General features: G+C 39.9%; 1 protein-coding gene across 1 annotated transcript in view; it reads left to right on the top strand.

The window, feature by feature from the left end:
- Window positions 1-8099: 8099 nt before the first annotated feature.
- Window positions 8100-20521, top strand: part of LOC310726753 (obscurin-like) — a 238298-nt gene continuing 225876 nt past the window's right edge. The window contains exons 1-3 of the mRNA XM_083542563.1: window positions 8100-8138; window positions 12814-12849; window positions 15364-15648. Coding sequence (XP_083398689.1) covers window positions 8108-8138; window positions 12814-12849; window positions 15364-15648 — 352 coding nt within the window. The 5' untranslated portion in view covers window positions 8100-8107. The remainder of the gene's footprint in view (window positions 8139-12813; window positions 12850-15363; window positions 15649-20521) is intronic.

The raw sequence follows: 20521 nt of genomic DNA on the forward strand, positions 1-20521 counted from the left end.
AGTGGTCTGTATGCTGGGATCAACATAACAGAGATGTGGTCTGAGTACCTGAGGTGGGGGCGGAGCTTCGCCCGGTATGCGCCCCGGATGTTTGTGTAAACAACATCCAGCGTGTTTTCTCCTCTGGTTGCAAAGTCCACATTTTGATGAAATTTGGGAAGCACAGTCCTGAGATTTGCGTAATTAAAATCTTCGGCAACTATAAACAATCCGTCAGGGTATGTGTTTTGTGTAAGTTCGCTAATGGTCCCGTAGAGTACACTGAGCTCTTCCTTAGCATTAGCGCTAGGTGGTATTTACACTCCGAGCACAATAGCGGTGGTGAATTCCCATGGTAAATAAAAAGGTCTACATCTCACAACAATAAACTCCAGCAGCGATGAGCAGTAGGTACAAACAAGGACAGAGTTCTTGCACCATTCCATATTGATGTAAACACACAGTCTTAAGGCACAGGGCTGCATTTTTGTCGGCACGAAACACGGCTAGCCTATCCAGCTGAATGGATGGCGTCCGGAACTCTGTCACTCAGCCACATCTCAGCGAACACAAAAACGCAGAAGTGTCTGTACTCACGCCGAGTAGCTTGTTGGAGTCTGATGTAGTTTAATTTATTGTTCAGGGAGCAGACATTTGCCAGCAGGAGAGATGGTAGAGCGGCCGGCTAGGGTTAGCTTTTAGCCTAGCATTAGCACCCGCTCGCTTTCTGCGCTTTCCGCTTCTTCGCGCATCGCTTTCGAATCCCCCTCCTCCGTCCATCCGCCGCGGTCGACGCCGGGGTCTGAAGGCCTGGTTCTCGGAGCACGCTGAGGTCACGTAGCTTCTGCCGCAGACCATCATTTATTGTGTTGTCTGGGTTATTTCTGAGTTCTTTCAGGGTTTTTCGGTTGTACGCAGGGACGCCGGTTGCTCCGACGTCCATGTGTTGCGTAAGGCGGGCTACAAACTGAAAGTAGCACCATTTTGGGTCCGGAGCGGCCGCTGCGATCTACTGCTGCGCCGCCATCTTGGATCCATCTAAGAATGGGTCCTTGGAGGAAAACTGATTAGCTGCTCATCTGCTAAGGCCCCTCCCAGGAGAAGCATCCCTGCTAATAAGCAGACACTGAGCAGATGGATCATTGATGCCATCGCATCATCCTATGAGTGGCTGCCTCAAAAGCTTAGTCCTCTGGAGTACCTCTTCAAGACATTTGCAATGCTGCGGGTTGGTCAATCACGCTGACCTTTGTGCGGTTCTATAACCTGGACCGCAGTACCACTCCTGACCCCTCTGTTTTCCACTAGCTGTGCTTAGACATACACACTAGTCAGGGACTGGTCAGTCTAGCATGATTGGATGCTCATTCCCAAAGCGTTTTTAACTCAGCTTGAGTTACTGATTGCAAAAGTCTCTAGGTTACATATGCAGCCGTACTTTCATGTGGGAATGAGATGCTGCGTCTTCATGACACACTTCCGGCGTCTCTGCAGCGCTTCCTTCTTCTTTACAGAAGCTGCGCAGGCTTCACTCCATGTACATTTTCATACTTCCTGGTTCGTGATGCCACCCCGCCGGTGACGGCCAGTGACCAATTTTTGACTGATTACAGACATTATTTCAAACCGTAGACACTCAGGCACATTCCAAAGCATTTCGACACGTCTTGTTCCCTCAGGGAAATAGGGTTACATACATAATCTAGAGAAGTTATATCTGGTGGCCCTAGTTACCAGAAAGTAAAAACAGCAGCAGTTAAATGTCTTCCGTACTTAGGATGGGTGTAAGGGAGTAGCATAATGAAGAATATAAAATAAATAGTAATAGCTAAATATTCCTAATTAAGTATGTAATGTAATCACCCTTATTTGTTTCGTCTCAAACCTGCCATGCTGTTGAAGTTGAATTTGCTGAAAATATCAGCAGTTAAATATGTTAGTTATTCATTTCATATGTCTACATTCACACCTCACACTATCCGTGTTTATAAGATCAAACCTGATGAATTGTAATGTTTTATTTTTTTTTCTGGAGAAACCATAATAATAATGGAAATGTAGGTCATTTGACATTTAAGCAGTAAAACTTTTCAGTTATTTCATAGTTTTGTTAACGCTTATCTCTACTCGGGAAAGGAAACCACAAGCTCAACACAGCATACACCATTTAGTCACAACCATGACCTCCTTTGATGAAAGAACAAACACCATTCAATCATTTACATTTTAACAGGTATAACACACAACATTCTAATCACACTATAAACTCATCGCTTAGGGCATTCAGATTGAAGATGAATAACTTTACACCCCACTACTTACTCATAAAGACACAAGAGAACATTTACTCACAGAGCATCACAGCCAGTGGACTGAACTCCATCCTGTCCCTCTAATGACTGACTAAGTGACAAGGCGGAGGTGTGTGTTAAAGCCTTACTACTTCCTGTGATCTCACAAGAAGTGGTAGAGAGAAGAGAGAGAGAGAGAATGAACACATAATTTTTACATTTTAGTTGACACAGATGTGGTACCTCCTTTTTCTCTTTTTTTTCCAATGCTGTAAAACACTTAAAGCTGATGTTTTACTTAAATAAGTTTAAAATGATATAAATCATTTAAATAACACTAAGTAACTGTATATTATCTTACAGAGGGGCAAAGTCTCTCAAAGTAGTGATGGGTTGAGCTTCACCAAACTGTAAAAGACTGTCTACAAATTGTGGAACAATTGAATCAACATAAAATTGAGTTGAATAGTTGCTTCATTAATGTTGTGTATGCTGACAGAAAAATAATACGCAGCAGAACGGTTGAGTCGTGTTAACTCACATGGTCTTTACTCAGAACTGCCATTACTAATACAGCGCTACATAAGTCACCACTAGAGGGCAGGCATATCACAGAATGCTGATACCAATAGTACATATATTACACATTCCTCCCCTTTTAGATTAATCACCCAAGAATCAAGAAACACACAACTACAACTCACTGCATAACAATCACAATAAACCTGAACAATGTTGCCAATTACAACACATTACAAATCAAGCCTCTGGGGAGGTTTCCTACATCTCTCAGGGTAACGTCTCTGCGAATCCCGGTGCAGTCCAGGCATAACTGAAGCCGTCACATCTGGATTATCAATGTGTGGTTCAGAATCGTTCATGGTAACCGAGGTAAGAGGGGCAGTCTCAACAGCATCATTGACCTTGCCATTTAAATCAGGAACTTCGTCAGATGAATCAGGAACAGATAACAGTGAGGATTTTGCCTGACGATTCACCAGCTGATCTGCATGCCGTCTCCATGTGTTGTCACCAACCCTTACTGTGTACATCAAGGGACCAGTTCTGGTGGTGATGGTACCTGGCTGCCATTTTTCCAGTCTGTAGTCACGTGCTAAGACTGCTTGTCCTACTTGGAAGTTTCTTGCTTGTCTATCGTTCATGTGCACAAACTGTTTGTTTTCCACATCTCGTCGAACATCAGGTTTGATAAGATCCAAGCGAGATCTTAAATTCCTCTTAAAGAACATCATTGCTGGTGTTTGACCAGTTGTGGAGTGGGTTGCATTTCTGTACATGAAAAGGAAGTTGTCTATTTTGTGTTGGAGTGAGATGGTGTCATTGTCCATTGCATTTATTGCTTTCTTAAACGTTTGTACAAACCTTTCGGCCAAGCCATTAGTGGCAGGATGGTATGGTGCGGATGTAATGTGCTTGACTCCGTTCAGCTTCATGAATTTCTGAAACTCGTCTGAGACGAACTGTCGTCCATTATCCGTGCATATCTGTTCTGGGAGCCCGTTTCTGGAGAATATTGATCTTAGCACAGAAACAGTCTTTTCGGATGTGGTTGTCTTCATTAGAACAACTTCAGGCCACTTAGAATGCGCGTCCACGGCGATCAAGAACATGGAGTCCTTAAATGGCCCAGCAAAGTCGACATGCAGTCTTTGCCACGGTGTTGACGGCCATTCCCAAGGATGCAAAGGAGCTAATGGTGGAGAGTTCTGGGTCCTTTGACATCCTGGACAAGCCTTTGCCAGATCTTCAATCTGCTTGTCAATTCCCGGCCACCACATGTAACTGCGGGCAAGGTTTTTCATTTTTACAGTGCCCAAATGTACTTATTGTAGTATGTCCAACATCTTACTGCACAATTTGGAGGGAATGACAACTCGCAAGCCACACATTAGAGTTCCTTGACACACAGAAAGCTGTTCTCTCCTTGCTGCGAATGCCGGATACAGCGAGTTCCCTGCTGTCGGCCACCCATGTACTGTAATATCATAGACCTTAGACAATGTCGGGTCATTGCGGGTTTCTTTCTGAATAGCAGCATTTGTCACAGGAAACTGACTCACGATTGAGGTTTGAAACATGTCAGCTGGATCCATCGCCTTTGACTCTTCTGTCAACTTCAGTGGAAGACGCGACAGGCAATCCGCGTTACCGTGTAGTTTGGTGCCTTTGTACTCGATATCATATTGATGAGAAACTTGATTGATGATCTGGAAACTTGTGTGACAGCACTGCGCCAATTCCATATGGTGATGCATCGCACGCCAGTCTGATAGGCATAGATGGATTGAAGTGTGTTAGCACTATATCGGAAGTTATGAGCCTTTTGGTCTTTTGGAAAGCTTGCTCACAGCTGTCTGACCATTTCCACTGTGTCCTTGTTTGCAACAGTGCGTTCAAAGGATATAGTACAGTGGAGATGTTTGGAAGAAATTTCTAAGTCCGAGATATGATCGGAGTTGAGACACGTTTTGTGGGTGTGGTGCATTTAGCACAGCTTCAATTTTGTCTTGTGACTTGTGTAGACCATCTTTGTCTATTACATGACCACAGTAAGAAATCCGAGACTTAAAAAACTCAAATTTTTCTTTGTTGGCTCTTAGTCCATACTCACACAATCTCATCAGCACCCGTTGCAAGTTTCTGAGGTGATCTGTATCATCCTTCCCCGTTACAATGATATCATCCAGGTAACACTGGTCCATCGCTCTCTGCCACAAAGCAGGGGCAGAGGCAATTCCAAAAACAAGACGGTTGTACTGATCGAGCCCTTTATGTGTGTTGAGTGTCAAGAATTTCTTGGATTTCTCATCCATCTCCATTTGAAGGTAAGCTTGAGCCAGGTCAATTTTTGAGAAGTGTTCTCCACCAGACAAAGATGCAAAAATGTCTTCAATGCAGGGGATACTGTACTGCATGAAGCGCTGGATTAATGGTCACTTTAAAATCCCCGCAAATACGTACATCTCCTGATTTGCCCTTTTTGATCACTGGAACTATGGGTGTTGCCCATTCACTCCATTCAACCTTTGTCAGAATTTCCATTTTCTCCAAATTATCCAGCTCTGCCTCCACCTTGGGACGAATTGCATACGGGACTGGGCGAGCTTTAAAGAATTTTGGAGAAGTGTCTTCTTCTAACTCCAGACTCGCTTTTATTCCCTTAAGTGTTCCTTTTCCTTTTTGAAACACAGATTCAGCATTTTCTATAATTTGCGCTAGGGCCTTTTGTGTCTCTTTGTCTGTGACTTGCTGGGACACATCCAGTTTTTTTATAGTGTGCCAGTCTAGAGGTATTTTCCTCAGCCACTCACGTCCGAACAATGCAGGCCCTCCGTTTTCCAACACATACAAGTACAATTGCTGCTGATTACCTTTGTACTTTACAATTACTTGTAGTTTCCCTTTCGGAGACACTTTTTTACCAGTATAGGTCTTTAATATCACTGATGTGCTTTGCAGTGGTATTTTTGAGCACAGTCGCTGGTAATCAGCTGCTGAAATGACCGATAAGGCCGATCCAGTGTCTAACTCCATTTTTAGTTTGACTCCTGACACTTCCGGTGTGAGCCAAATAACTCTTCGATCTGTCTCCTCAATATTGTACAGTTCCAAACATGAAAGATCATCTGTACCTGAACTCGTGTTTGTTTCATTTTTAGTTACTTGATATACAGTGGCGGATTTACGTTTCACCTTGTGTGTTCTGTCTTTTTGTATCCTTAGTCTGTCCGTTTTGCATACACGTTCGATGTGCCCCTTTTCATGGCATTTCCTGCACTCTTTATCTTTGAACCAGCAGTCATTCGCATCATGAGACATATTTCCGCAGCGATAACATTTGTTTTCTTTCCAATTTCAGTGACAGTTTATTTGTTGCACATTCCATTGTTTTTTGTTGCAATTCCAATGCATCTTTCGCTGCAGTCTCCATGGATATTGCTATATTCAGTGCACGATCAAGTGTCAAGTCTTTTTCTGTCAACAGTCTTTTTTGTGTGCTTTCATTGTGCATTCCACACACAAGCCTGTCTCTTAATGCATCTGCCAGTCCAGCTCCAAATCGACAATGTTCTGACAATTGGCGTATCTCAGCTATATATTCAGAAATGCTTTCTCCTTTTGCTTGGTTACGCTTATGGAATCTGAACCTTTCCGCAATTAACAGGGGTTTGGGGTTTTAAATGTTCATTTAGAATGTCCACTATTTGCTGAAACGTTTTATCCGATGGCTTTTCAGGGGTTAACAAACTACGGAGCAGTCCATACGTCTTTGTTCCCATCACGCTTAGCAAAACAGCCACTTATCATCTGCAATGGCATTAGCTTTACAGTATAATTCCACTCTTTCCACATAAGTTCCCCAATCCTCAGCATTGCTATCAAATGCGGTGATTGTTTCAATCATTGACATTTTAATTTTATTTTATTTTTGCTCGTTTGCAGTTTGTCTTTACACTTTAATTAGCTTCACTTTCTTTCATGTGACTCACGTTGTCTTTTCATGATCCTTCTTTTCCTGTTTCATGTCCAATAAAGTCTTGTTGTAGTTATGCACAGGGAAACCCTTCTTATACGGATCGTAGCAGACAAACAGCTGGTTTGACTTATATAGGATAGAATGCCTGGAGCATGACTGATTGTGGGGTAGGCGATGGCACCTTGGGGACATGCCCCAGCCTGGGGTATAGGAAGGCATTGGCCATGCATGTGGTAAACTCCAGACAGTAGGGGCTCAGGATTAGAGGTGTGTAAATCATGCTTATGTCTAAATCAAGAACACTAACACAGTCTACACAGTTGAGGAAAATTTCTGGTAGGCATTTGCAGTGATGAACATCACACACTTCATCCAAGGGAAAACTATAGCAAGTAAATATTTGTATGCACATTTCACTGTAAAAATGATCACTGATGTCCTTTTGTTACTGTACGAGGCTGTGCTACAACTCCAGAGCCAGCGGAGAGAAGCAGTACAGGGACAGTGGCCTTTAGCATTTACCATTAATGTTTCACTGCATCAGCAGCATTGCTAAAGTCTTTAACAGTGGCTAATTCAGAGCACAGTGTAAGTGAAATATACAGTAACTACATGAGTCTGCAAAGCATTCAGTAAAAATAAGAAACAAAGTATTCTCTTAGTTACAGCTGAAGTACTAATAAATATTTTTTTTACAAATCTTTTTGGCATTAGGAGAAGAGGACTATAGCATCAGAGGGAGGAAAATGAGAAGTGAAACCACTTCTAAATGAGAAACTGGAACAACTAAATGTTACAGTGAGAGTGTACAGACATTTAATCATTCTCATTATCAGTATAGAGGTGCATGCAGATTGTACTAAATGTGCATGAACACAGACTCAATGTACACAGACTGAACAGTGATATATTTTAATCAGTTGCATGTAAAGTGGTCAAAGTGAAGATAAGGTCAGAATTTAATCTTTACTGAAGTTACCACTAGAGGGAGACAAAGGTATTTTATTTTCACTTTCAAATCACTGGCCACCACATGGTGAGTTACTGTAGCTTTCCTGTCAGCTTGATCCAGTCAACAAGGTGTTTCTTTTTGTGTTTGTAATCTATATAGAATGTTGTTTGTGAAAATTACAGTATATTTCTGGAAGTTACTTATGAGTTTATGAACTGTGCTGCATAAGAAATGGGAACAAAACCTACCACATTTGTGCCAAGTGACATATATTTCAATTCTCTCTTTCTATTTGTGTAAGAGTGAGAGAGGGCAAGAGAGAACAGAGGAAGTGGTAAGGCTTTACTACCTCTGATCTTTCAGTCAGTCAGTTATTAGTGGTACAGGATGGAGTTCAGTCCACTCACTGTGATGTTCTGTAAGTAAATGTTCTATTTTTGTCTTCATTAGAGTGAGTGATTCAGTATAAATTGTTCGTCAGCAGTCAGTGTCCTGTGTGATGAGTTTATTGTTTGATTAGGACATTGTGTGTTATGAAAAGGTTTTTGTTTGTCATGTAACTCTCAGAAAATATTATAGTTCAACAAGTATGAATGTTATGAAGGATTAAATAAATGTAAATGAGTCTCTACTGTTGGAATCTGTTCCTGATCTTCTGTCCCCTTCTGTCCTCTGCTCTTTTCCATAATGAATGCTAATGATCATTTCATTGTTTATTAAAAGCGAATGACTGGATGGTGTTTGTCACAAAATAATGCAAATAATAATTTAATTAATATAATTAATACATTGTATGATTATATATATATATATATACTTTTTTTATTATTAATTTTTTTTTTTTAGATAGATATTTTATTTAGTACAATAATAAAAACACCAATGATAGTTTGCCTATCCCTGTTTAAAATTAAAGTAATAAACAAACGTATTATTCCTATATACACACTGGGCAGTGTCAATGAGGCATGAGAGCAGAGACCAGTTCAGGATGTGATTTGTTCTATTTTAATGCAGTGGTGTAAGTTTTAGTGTGAAGAGCTGGATGGGGTGTGAAAGTAGATTTGTGAAAACACCTAACATTTAACTACTACCTGTTGGCTCCATCAAAGCCAGTTGGAGTCAAAATTTCTTATGAGTGATTAGACTTCGGAACATACCCTGACTAGAGCAGTTTCATTTGAACACTATCAAACACTATTACACTTCCTGCTCTCCGTCCTTCTTCAAAAGATGTTGAAATCAAGATCAAGCATCTGAATTATGTACATTTCTAAATATAAATGATGATCATGGTAATGGTCAGTGAGTGAAGACAAAGGTTTTCTGTGTTAACAGACAAATATAAAATCAATGTCAATTATTACTCCAGTGGTTCTTGTTGTTAGAAACCTCACACTTGTATCATGCAACAAAACTCAATATAAACCAGGTGCACAGTCTCTAAATGGCCAATTTCTTCTCTTGGCTGATGTGAGTAATTTTCAGATGTTGTGCCACGTTGATGATTTGCCACGTGGTTCACCACTTTGTGCATTCTGCGATGCTTCTCTGCTGAAAGAGTGACTATTTGAGAAAAGCTGCATTTACTAATAGGACAGACACTATATTTCTAAAAGTATTTGGTCATTTTAACTTTTCCTGATATATTTGGTTATTTTCCAAACCGTTACCACAAAGCTGGAGGCACTCAATCATACAGGACATCTTTAGATGGCGCTATAGTCAAATTTACCATTCACCTGAACTTGAAAACCGAAATCTGTTCCAGCATGGCAATGCCCCTGCACAAAGTGAGCTCCTTGAAGATCTGGTTTACATGTTTTGGAGAGGAAGATCTTGCTGCTATAGAGCTCTGATCTCATCCCTACTGAACACCTTTGGGATGAATGTGAATGCTGACTGCACCCCAGGTCTCCTCACCTACATCAGTACCTGCCTTTTGTAACACCCTTGTGGCTGATAAATACAAATATCCATAAGCACACTCCAAAATCTAGTGAAACATCTTCCCAGAAGAGTGAAGGGAATTATAAGTGCAAACTGGGAATGATTGTGGAATGTGATGCTCAAAAATCACATTACATACCAGGTGACCCAATACTTTTGGAAATATAGTGTATCTTAACTCCCTACCTTCAAATAAATTATATGCAGTGTATAAAAGCATTAAATAAAGATAAATTAGATAAATTGAATAATGGTGAAAATTTAAAGGGAACACATAATTTCTAAAGTTTATAGGCTTCTTATTGTAACTAAATTGATGTATCCATGTAACATAGTGTCACATACACTAATCAAAACAATATATTTCTGTTTTCAAAACAATAACTCCATTTTAAAATATTGGGAGCCAGTTTACAAGAAAATAACACAATGGGGAGGAACAGTGAAGGAGGACTAATAATAGTAGGTACTATTACTTGTGCATATTTACATCTCTCCTGTTTAAGTGTGTAATGAGCTGAGAGAAGACAGAGTTAATGAGGAAATAGTTCTGAGAGTCACAAAGAGGATTGGAAACTAAGAATTCTAAGAATATATTCCTTCCTTGTTGAACTTGACTTGTATGTTTGTTGAATAGGCCTATAGCATCATTCCTCAAGAATGCTCAGCAGGCCTAGATTTGACTCCACCTGTATCTGAATGACTTTTTGAAGATTTTTACAGTGTGATATATACAAAGAATATATATATATAGTAGCTACTCGACGCTGCATCGGTCAGAACACAGACAAAGGGAACTTGAATCGGGGGAAGGTGTCTTTATTTGGGACCAAAACCTAAAGTAAAAAGGAGGGGAATATGTTCTGGTGCCCAGGAAGTGGGGTGAAGAGTGGCTGGAGTGGGAGAAGGATGCCTCAGGAATTTTTTACATATTTTGCTTGCAGTGAGAGAATAGAAGAGAGAGCTGCCATTAGTCAGGAACCTAATATTTTCCCCCTCACCGTTTTTCAAACAGATTCTGATTCTAAATTTTATGTAATATTATTAAACTTAACTAAAAAACTTTTTTTAACAAAGTGTGCAGCCCAAATACATTTTAAAAATAACACAAAAGTAAAATCAGGGGAAGCGAACATCTTGCTCCAATTGTGGCCTCTTTTAACATTGTAGTAGTTCCGTTTCAGTACCTCGAGCTGCATCAAAACACTTTGGGAACGCACCCGAGTGTTTACACTCTGAAATAGTGTGTGTTATCAGTAAAAAAATTGGATGCTGGCCATCACCGGTGGTGTGATGTTATGACCAGGAAGTATAAAATGCACATGGAGAGAAGCCAGTGCCAGCTTCTTTTTGTTCACAAAGCTCTGTGTGTATGTGTTGTCCTGTCAATCATTTGTCTCCAAAAAAAAAGAAAGAAAAAAACAAAAATTAAAGCAAACAAGAAGGTCAAGCACACTTTCCGGCTGTGTGTTTCTCCTTGCCCCGCTATAATTTAGTTAGGGGTACACGCTTGCTTGCTTGGGAGCGGAGCACGACGGAGCTTGTTGGTTCTCGAGGGAGGCGACTGCTCTTTGAGGAAGGTGCCCTAACTCCGCGCGGTCACGCCCTTTGATACCAAAGTCAAGAAGCTTATGGAGGTTGGAAAACCCCTATCTTGAATCTACTTCAGCTAAACCACTCTCTCATTAAACTCTGGTTCGAAATGCGGACCCTCAAGCAGGTTGTGCTTCAAATCAGATCCGAAGACTGGTTTATCATGGTAGATCTAAAGGATGTGTACATTCATGTATACATCCTGCCTTCTCACAGGAAGTTATTGAGGTTCGCTTTCGGGGCCGTAGATTACCAACATCGGGTTATAACGCTAAAGACAGATGCGTCCCTTGCGGGGTGGGAAATGATCATGAGGTCTATGGGAAGTGCTCTATCTACTTTGGCACATTAACTGCCTAGAGATGCTGGCTGGGCTTCTAGCAATGAAACATTTCCCCCCAGACTTCAGAGATCACCACATGCTGATCCACTGTGGTTGTCTCTTACATCAACCAATAAGGAGGTCTGTGCTCACGCTCGCACATCAGATCCTCCTTTGGGCCCAGGGAAAGCTCCTCTCATTAAGTGAAGTTCACATCCTGTGTTGATTGAATGAAGCAGCAGACACCCTTTCAAGGCAAGGGTTGAGACCCGGGGAATGGCAGCTCCCTTCTGACATGGTGGAGCAGGTTTGGGAGAGATTTGGAAAAACCCAGGTTGATCTATTTATGTGTCTAGAGATGTTGCACTGTCCCCTCTGGTTCTTCCTTACTTCTGCAGCCCCACTGGGGCTGGACGCCATGGCTCAGGTGTGGCTGAAGCTGCATCTGTACACCTTTCTCCCTGTTAAGCTGCTTCCAGGAGTTCTGGAGAGAGTTTGCTGGTAGCCAAACGGTGGCCGAGCAAACCATAGTTCATGGACCTGGTAGCTCTTCTTGAGCATCCTCCTTGGGAGATTCCTCTGAGGAGGGATCTCCTTACCCAGCTCGGGGCACCAAATTTCAACCCCGGCCGGAGTTGTGGAGGCTATGGCCCCTGAGGCTCCAATGTTCTGGCCTCTCCACTGAAGTGCATTCTCCACTGCAGAGATCCCTCCACAAGGAGGTTGTATGCCACGAGGAGGCATCACGTTCTTGTTGGCCATATGCTCTATCAAGAGAGTAGGAAAAGAATTGATTGACAAATTGTCACTGTCCCTTTGTTGTATGTGGGTATTGGAGAGAAACAGCAAAACTTTAAAGGTTTTTTGGAAAGAAGAAGAGAGAGCAGATACAAAGACTGTATGCACTTTAAGAGAAGTTAAAGATTTTAAATACAGTCATCTTCTCTCTATATTTTAGTAGTGTAATCTGACAGGGAGAAACACGAAATGTTTCAAGACATTTACACACTCAAATCACTCCCTGTGATTTACAATGAGTAAATGTTCTATTTGTGTTTTTTCATTAGTAACGTATAAAGTTTGCGAATCTGAAGTCTGACGGTCCTGAGAGATGGTAGCTTAGGCTTCATGATTACGAATGAATCTTGTGAGATTGATGGAATGTGCTATTTCCATTAATTGACCTTTCATGTTCACATCATGTTCTTTGTTTCTTTTCCCTTTTCAGTGTTGGTTTCACTTATACCTGTGGCTCATGCTCAAGGTAATTTATTTATAGATTATCCTTCATAATCTGTACAAATGTACCAGTAGCAACTGTACAGTCTGAGGCCCATGTGTGCCTGAAAAAAAAAAATCTAAATCCTTGACCTGTCCTGCAGTTCTAACATCTCAGAAGGAAACAATTGAATTAAAGGAAACTTTAATGTAGCCTTGAAATTATGTTGTGCAGACAATAATCTAGCGGTGTGTGTGTGCTTGTGTATCTAGACATAAGTCACTGTAAATCTTATGTTGAAATATGAAAATCAGCTCCAACACCTTCATTTCATGCCAACAGCAAAACACAAACCAACTCTCAGATCATATCCTCGGAGCCACAGTGTTGACACCATCACGCTGAGCTGTGAGCTGCAGGAGTCGACTAGATGTGATTTTCTCTTGTACAAAAATTCCCAGGTTGTGAGCAATGTATCTGGGAATAGCAACACATTCAGTGTGAATGTTGATAATGCAGAATAAATAGTTTATCAGTGTTTAGCATGCTGGAGAAGTGACTACAATTACTGCACAGAGCGCAGTGGTCCTGTCAAGATTAAAACAAAAGGTATGTCATGATTTCTCTTTTTTTTTCCCCACAGCTTTAAAGTAAAGAGGGATGTAAAAGAAGACCACTCAGTCATGACAAGAGAAATAAAAACATTTTTTATTTATTTTAATGATGTTTATACTTATATGGAAACACTAAAGAAGGACATTCAGCAGTTTTGTTGTCCACCCTATATGTGCCCAGCACAAGACCCTTAGGGCACCCCTGACAGGCCTACTATATCCACTCTTAGTACCACGTCACCCATGGTCTTACATCACCCTGGATTTTGTAACCAGTTTGTTCCCCTTAGCCAGACAGTGCCATCCTCTCAGTATTAGAGCAATTTCCCAAAACAGTCCTTCATACCTCACCAAACTCCCATCAGCCAAACATCTGCTGCAGCATGATATCTGTCTCCATAATTCTCCCAAGAAAATTGTATACACAGTCCACATTTTACTGCTAACTTTCAGGAATCTCTGTTAGCCTGTTCTCTGGTCAAACTGGTCTGAGTGGAATGTGGCCGATAACACACTTCCATCAGGAGCCACTGGTCTCTCACCCTTCCAGGCCATCTACTGGTATCACCCATCTGTGTATCACCCAAGAGACTGAAGCGTCGGTCCTATCTGCATTGGGCCTGGTCAACAAGTGCTGATACGCCTGGGAGAAGACCTGCGCTACGCTCCTCGAATCCTCCCAAATAATTTTTATGTCGTTAAAACATACTGGAGAAGAAAACATTAAAACAAGAAATATAATGAAAAATAGAATTAGGTGTTGCCAACAGCTTCATGAGTAGTAAAGATATGGCACAGTTGCACACACACATACACACACACACACACACACACACACACACACACACATATACACACAAATACAATCTCTCTTCCTAGTACCTATTTATTAGAGTCTAACTAATAACGAGTACTAGTCAAAAGTTTGCAAAAAGGTGTTGCAAAATGAAAATGTATTACCCAAATTGATTTGATATGTGAAACATGTCCAAGCAGAAATGGTGGCAAAATGATAATTTAAATGTTATTGGTCCTAAATGCATTTAGACGCACAGTTGGGACATTTAGCATTACATTTTCATTATAATGCTGTGTGATATTTGTTGCAAAAGTCAGATATTTCAAATTGCATCCTGAGCCAAAGGTATATCAATAAGGTAGCAAAACTGTGTTTTAAATTTCTATTTTTTTTAAGGGCTTTAAATGCATTAAGGCATATGAAAATGCATTTTTAATAAACACCCACATCCCCTGAGAAGCTGCTAAAGCATTGAAGTGACATTGTCCGTTTGTTTTCCAAAGCATTTTTCATACAGATGATGGTCAACAAATGTAAATGTGTCAGTAACAGTCCACCTCCCTGGACCCCAAATGAAAGTTGACAACCCTAGCCAAACGTTTTTGCCACCTAGAGGATGGGTTGCCTTTTGAGTCTGGTTCCTTTTAGTGTTTCTTTTTCATACCATCTCAGGGAGTTTTTCATTGCCCCAGTTGCCACTGGCTCACTCATTAGGAGTAAACTTACAATTATAAGGAGCAAACTTATAAGCAATTAACTCATACTCTTGATTTAACTTTATAACCATTTTATAAAGCAGTAAACTCTCTAAAGCTGCTTTGAGAAAATATATATTGTTAAAAGCACTACACAAATAAAAACGAATTGAAGTAATGTGGATTAGCTATGCCACACCATGCTTACTTCTGTTCACATCATGCTTATGTGCCTTTACATCATACTTACTTCCATATATATCATGCTTATGTCCCCAGTAATGCCATCAGCAAAAATTGGTAGACACTAGGGGTACCCATGTACACAGGTCTGGATAAGTCTGGCCAGAAGTGGTCTCTATGAAAGAATTATGGCCAAAATCCATCTGACATGGAAACATGGCTAATCATTTAAATAAGCTCTGACACTTTTATAATTTCATTACAACAGAAAAACCCAAAGTGACTGTGAGAGTGAATCCTGAGAGCTCCATCTACACTGGAGACACCATCACTCTGAGCTGTGAGCTGCAGAAGACGACTGGATGGGAGTTTATCTGGTACAAAAATTCACAGTTTGTGAACACAATAGCTACCAGCACTCTTAGCATTAGAGTTAATTATGCAGGAGAAACAGTGTATCAGTGTCGAGCAAGAAGGACAATCAACAACGAATATAACATCTATGACTACTACTACACACGGCTCAGTGATTCTGTCAACATTACAGCAACAGGTATTTCATAATTTTCTTTTGGTTTAGGAGAAGTGTGAATAAAAAGATTGCACAATTATTACATGTCCAAACTATCGTTCTCTAATGTTTTAAACAATTTTCAAATAAGTTTCAAAAGTAATTGTCATTTGTGGCCCCAAGTGTAACAAGGTGTACAAGGCAAAGTAAAGGAAGTTCAACAGTAATAAGTGCGTTTATCATATAGAGAATCACTCTCATGTGAGATACCAACTAGTATACAGTTGATTTGGCAAAAATATAAACCACTCATTGAAACACATTCTTTATCTTTTATAAAAAATTGTTATATCTGTATGGAAACAAAGTGAGGACATACTCATAATACCATTCTGCATAACTGCTTTTCATGTATCATTTTAATTACATGATTAATGATTTTCTCTAACAGCAGCTTTGACATTGCATTTATTCTGATATTGTAAAGTTTCTATAGAAACAGCTCATTTAGAGGGACTTGTACTGTGTATGCGTCATATAACTTACACGTGATAATGAATTGATTTAAATGTGTTATGTAACCAACCAAAAAAACACAACCATATAATTAAATTCAGAAATAGTTTACAGTGTCAGCACTTTTAAAATTCAGAAGTTTTACACAGTAGTTTTTTTAACATAACAGAGAAGTTTAAGCATCCCCAGGAAACCCAGCCATTAAAGTGAAACCAGCCATTAGGGTTGCACAATCCTGTGCACTCTTAGTGCCGGTCCCAAGCCAGGATAAATAGTGAGGGTTTCATTAGGAAGGGCATCCAGCGTAAAACATGTGCCAAATCAATATGCGGATCACGAATCAGACAGTGGCTCAGTGGTGCTGAAAAGGTGCAAGATTATTGGACGACTATTGCAGCAGTGATAAGGGAGACAGCTAGAAAGGTACTTGGTGTGACATCTTTAAATAAAAACAAAGACAAAGAGAAGTGGTGTTGGAATGAGGAAGTGCAGGAAAGCATAAGGAGAAAGAGGTTGGAGAAACAGAATTGGGATCGACAGAGTGATCAGAAAAGTAGGCAGGAGTACAAAGAAATGTAGCAGCAGGTAAAGAGGGAAGTGGTAAATGCCAAGGAAAATAAATATGAGGAGCTCAGTGATCAGTCACACCATGAAGTTTTGGGAAAAAGTAGTGAATGCCAGGCTGAAGAAAGAGGTGACCATGTGTGAGCAACAGTATGGTTTCATGCCAAGGAAGAGCATCAAAGATGCATTATTTGCTTTGAGAATATTGATAGAGAAGTATAGAGAAGGTCAGAAGGAGTTGCATTGTGTTTGTGAATTTAGAGGAAGTATACGACAGGGTGCTGAGAGAGGAGTTGTGGTATTGTATGAGGAAGTCAGGTGTGTCAAAGAAGTATGTGAGGGTGGTGCAGGACATGTATGAGGACAGAGTGACAGTAAATAAGTGTGCAGTAGGAACGACAGACTGGTTTAAATTGGAGGTTGAACTGCATCAAGGATCAGCTCTGAGCCCTTTCCTGTTTGCAGTGGTGATGGACAGGTTGACTGACAAGGTTGAGAAGAGCCTGGAAAGGTGAAGGTACATGCTGGAGAGAAGGGGAATGAAAGTCAGTCGGAGTAAGACAGAGTACATGTGAGTGAATGAGAGAGAGGGCAGTGGAGTGGTGCAGTTGCAGGGAGAAGAGGTGGAGAAGGTGGATGAGTTCAGGTATCTGAGGTCAACAGTGCAAAGTAATGGAGAGCGTGTTAGAGAGTGAAGAAAAGAGTGCAGACAGGGTGGAGTGGGTGGAGAAGAGTGACAGGAGTGATTTGTGATAGTAGGGTATCTGTGAGCGTGAAAGGGAAAGTTTATAGGACTGTGGTGAGACCTGCGGTGTTGTATGGATTAGAGACAGTGGCAGTGACTAAAAGGCAGGAGGCGGTGTGGGAGCTGGCACAGTTAAAGATGCTAAAACTTTCATTGGAAGTAATGACAAAGTGAGAAAGGAGCAATTGAGATGGTTTGGACATGTGCAGAGGAGGAACATGGGGTATATCGGTAGGAGAATGTTTAGGATGGAGCCACCAGGAAGGAGTAATAGGAAGGCCAAGGAGGAGGTTCATGGATGTGGTAAGTGAAGACATGTAGGTAGTTGGTTTGAAAGATGCAGATGTAGCAGACAGAGTAGTATGGAGATGGATGATCAGCTGTGGTGACACCTAATGAGAGCAGCTGAAAGAAGAAGAGTTTGTCACCACTGTCTTGTTTATTAAAGATAAACTTTTAATAATAAGGAACAAATTATATGCACTAAACGTATAAATTGCAAGTAAAGCTGCATTTAGACAATGTCCATAGGTAAAAGAGCAATACACATAAAAATTAATAGATTTGAAATTGAATTATGTACAGCATTATTTTTTAGATCAAATGGAAAACATTTTATTCTAACATGTTAATGTCATGCTGTTATGCTACCATGTCTCTGACTTTATAGCACAGTGAACTACTACTCCTTATGTTGTAAAGTGAAAAGCAGGTGTGACACATTCATCATTTCATACCAACTGAAAAACCCAAACCGATTGTAAAAGTGACTCCTCAGAGCCCCATCTACACTGGAGACACCATCACTCTGAGCTGTGAGCTGGAGGAGATGATTGAATGGGCGTTTTTTTGGTACAAAAATTCACATTTTGTGAAAGCTGTAGCTACCAACACACTCGATGTGATAGCCGATATTGCAGGAAAAACAGACTATCAATGTTGTGCAAGAAAGACAATCTACAACAACTCTTACAACTATAACTGCTATTATACAAGACTCAGTGATTCTGTCAACATTACAGCAAAAGGTATTTTATGATTCTCCTTTTGGTTTTTCCATTGGTTTATTCTGTAATGTTTTAAATTATCTTGGAATGAGTTAAAAAAACTAAAACAAAACTATTTGTCATTTGTGGCCCCATCTGTAACAGGGTGTAACAGGGAAAAGTACAGTAAGTACAAGAGTTAAATGGGTGTTTATCAGATAGAAATTTACTCTCACGTTAGATACAGAATACTGCATACCAGTGTTACATTTAATTAAAAAAAATATATAAACCATTCATTGAAAACCCGTTCCTCATCTCTTATAAAAATGTTTATATCTGTATGGAAACAGAGGAGTGCAGACACACTTATAATAACTCATTTGACATTTGTTTGTGCCTCTGCAGCATTTGCAAGAGTATGTTCTTAGACTCAGATATGATTTTGTTTATTGGTTTTAAGCTTTGTCTTTCTCCAGCTTTTATGATGACAGATTTTCCTGTATTGAGTGTGGGTTTGTTCTCAGGAGTGCTAAAACACTCCTGATGATGAATCTTCTCTAACAGCAGCTCCGACAGTGGCCTTATTTTAATGTTATTGTCTTTATAGTAACAGCTTTTTTAGAGGGACTTGTACAGTAAATGTTTTATATAATGAAGATCTTACAATGTATAATTTAACCAAACAAAAAGCATTAATGTGAGTGTTAATTTGGTGAACTTTTTTGTACAAATCCTATTTACCTTCTAATTAATGATCAAACGAGTCTTCAGTGTCGGCACTTTCAGAATGCAGAATTTTCACATTCAGAATATTTTTGATAGAACAGAGAAGTTTATGAGGCCTGGTTTCTTTGGAACATGACAAGCTGCATTTTTTGTCTTATATATTAAAAGACAGAACAGATCAAGACTAGTACAGCAGAAGTGTGAAAGAATAAATCATAAAGTTTAGTTGGTCGTTTGTAGTTACTCTGTAAAAAAGTGTTCTTCTAATAAACTATAACTGCTGACCTGCTAATTCAAAAGGCACAGTATGTGGTCAATAAAGACAGCAGCCTATCATTAATTTCAGTTGGAAAACTGGATACCTATTAATACATACATTGAAAATGTATGAACTGATTTACACATTTTGTAGTTTAGAAACATTTTATTTTAGTCAATTTAATGCTAATATTATATACATTAAATAAAACTGTAGAGTTTTTCATCTGTACTCAAACCATATTTATATTGTATATGCATGGTGACATTAATCTTAAAAGTTTAGAGACTTATATGAATATTATCTGAAAGATTACCAAACTGGTGGGTACTGCTGGAATAAAGACACTTCACACAGTCCAGTCAGTAGTGTATTAGTGTACAGACCCAGTGCTGTTAAAGTGACTCTCTCAGGTAAATATGTCTGTAGGAGAGCAACTATATGAGACTTACAATCTCACAATTAGACGTGCTTAGTTATTATCATTGCTTATTAAATAATTATACTAAATACAAACTTTTTTTCTTGTATAACAGAGAGACCACAGGCAGTACTAAGTGTATCTCCACAGAACTGGCTGACTGAAGGAGACTCAGTGACTCTAAGCTGTGAGGTTACAGACTCCTCTACAGACTGGACTTTCAGCTGGTACACAGTTGTTCCCTACAGAGACGGTGTAACTGAAATAAAAAATACTGACTATGTCATGTATGTGGAGCTTCTCTCAGACAGCAGCAGAGGATCTGGAGGCTCCTACACTCTCAGTCCTTCTGCTCTTCATCACACAGGAGTTTATGTGTGTAGAGGAAAGAGAGGAGAACCAGTCAGTCACACACTGTACAGCAATCCACAGCCTCTATGGATCTCTGGTGAGAAAAATTAACAGTATGTTTTGATTAATGGTGTCAAATGTATATGTGCGAATATAAGAAGAGATGTATAAAACATTTCTTTATTACACATATAAGGCAGTATGAGTCAGAAGTTCTAGTTGAGTGAGTTTTTTTCTTTTTTTCAATTTGACATTTTTTTGTGACCAGCAACAAACTATGTTTTTACTCTCAGATTTTATTTTGTTTCTAAGTTTTGAGCTTTGTCTTTCTGCAACTTTTATGA

The sequence above is a fragment of the Silurus aristotelis genome (genome assembly GCF_946808225.1).
Source record: "Silurus aristotelis genome assembly, chromosome: 5".
NCBI classification, from domain to species: domain Eukaryota; kingdom Metazoa; phylum Chordata; class Actinopteri; order Siluriformes; family Siluridae; genus Silurus; species Silurus aristotelis.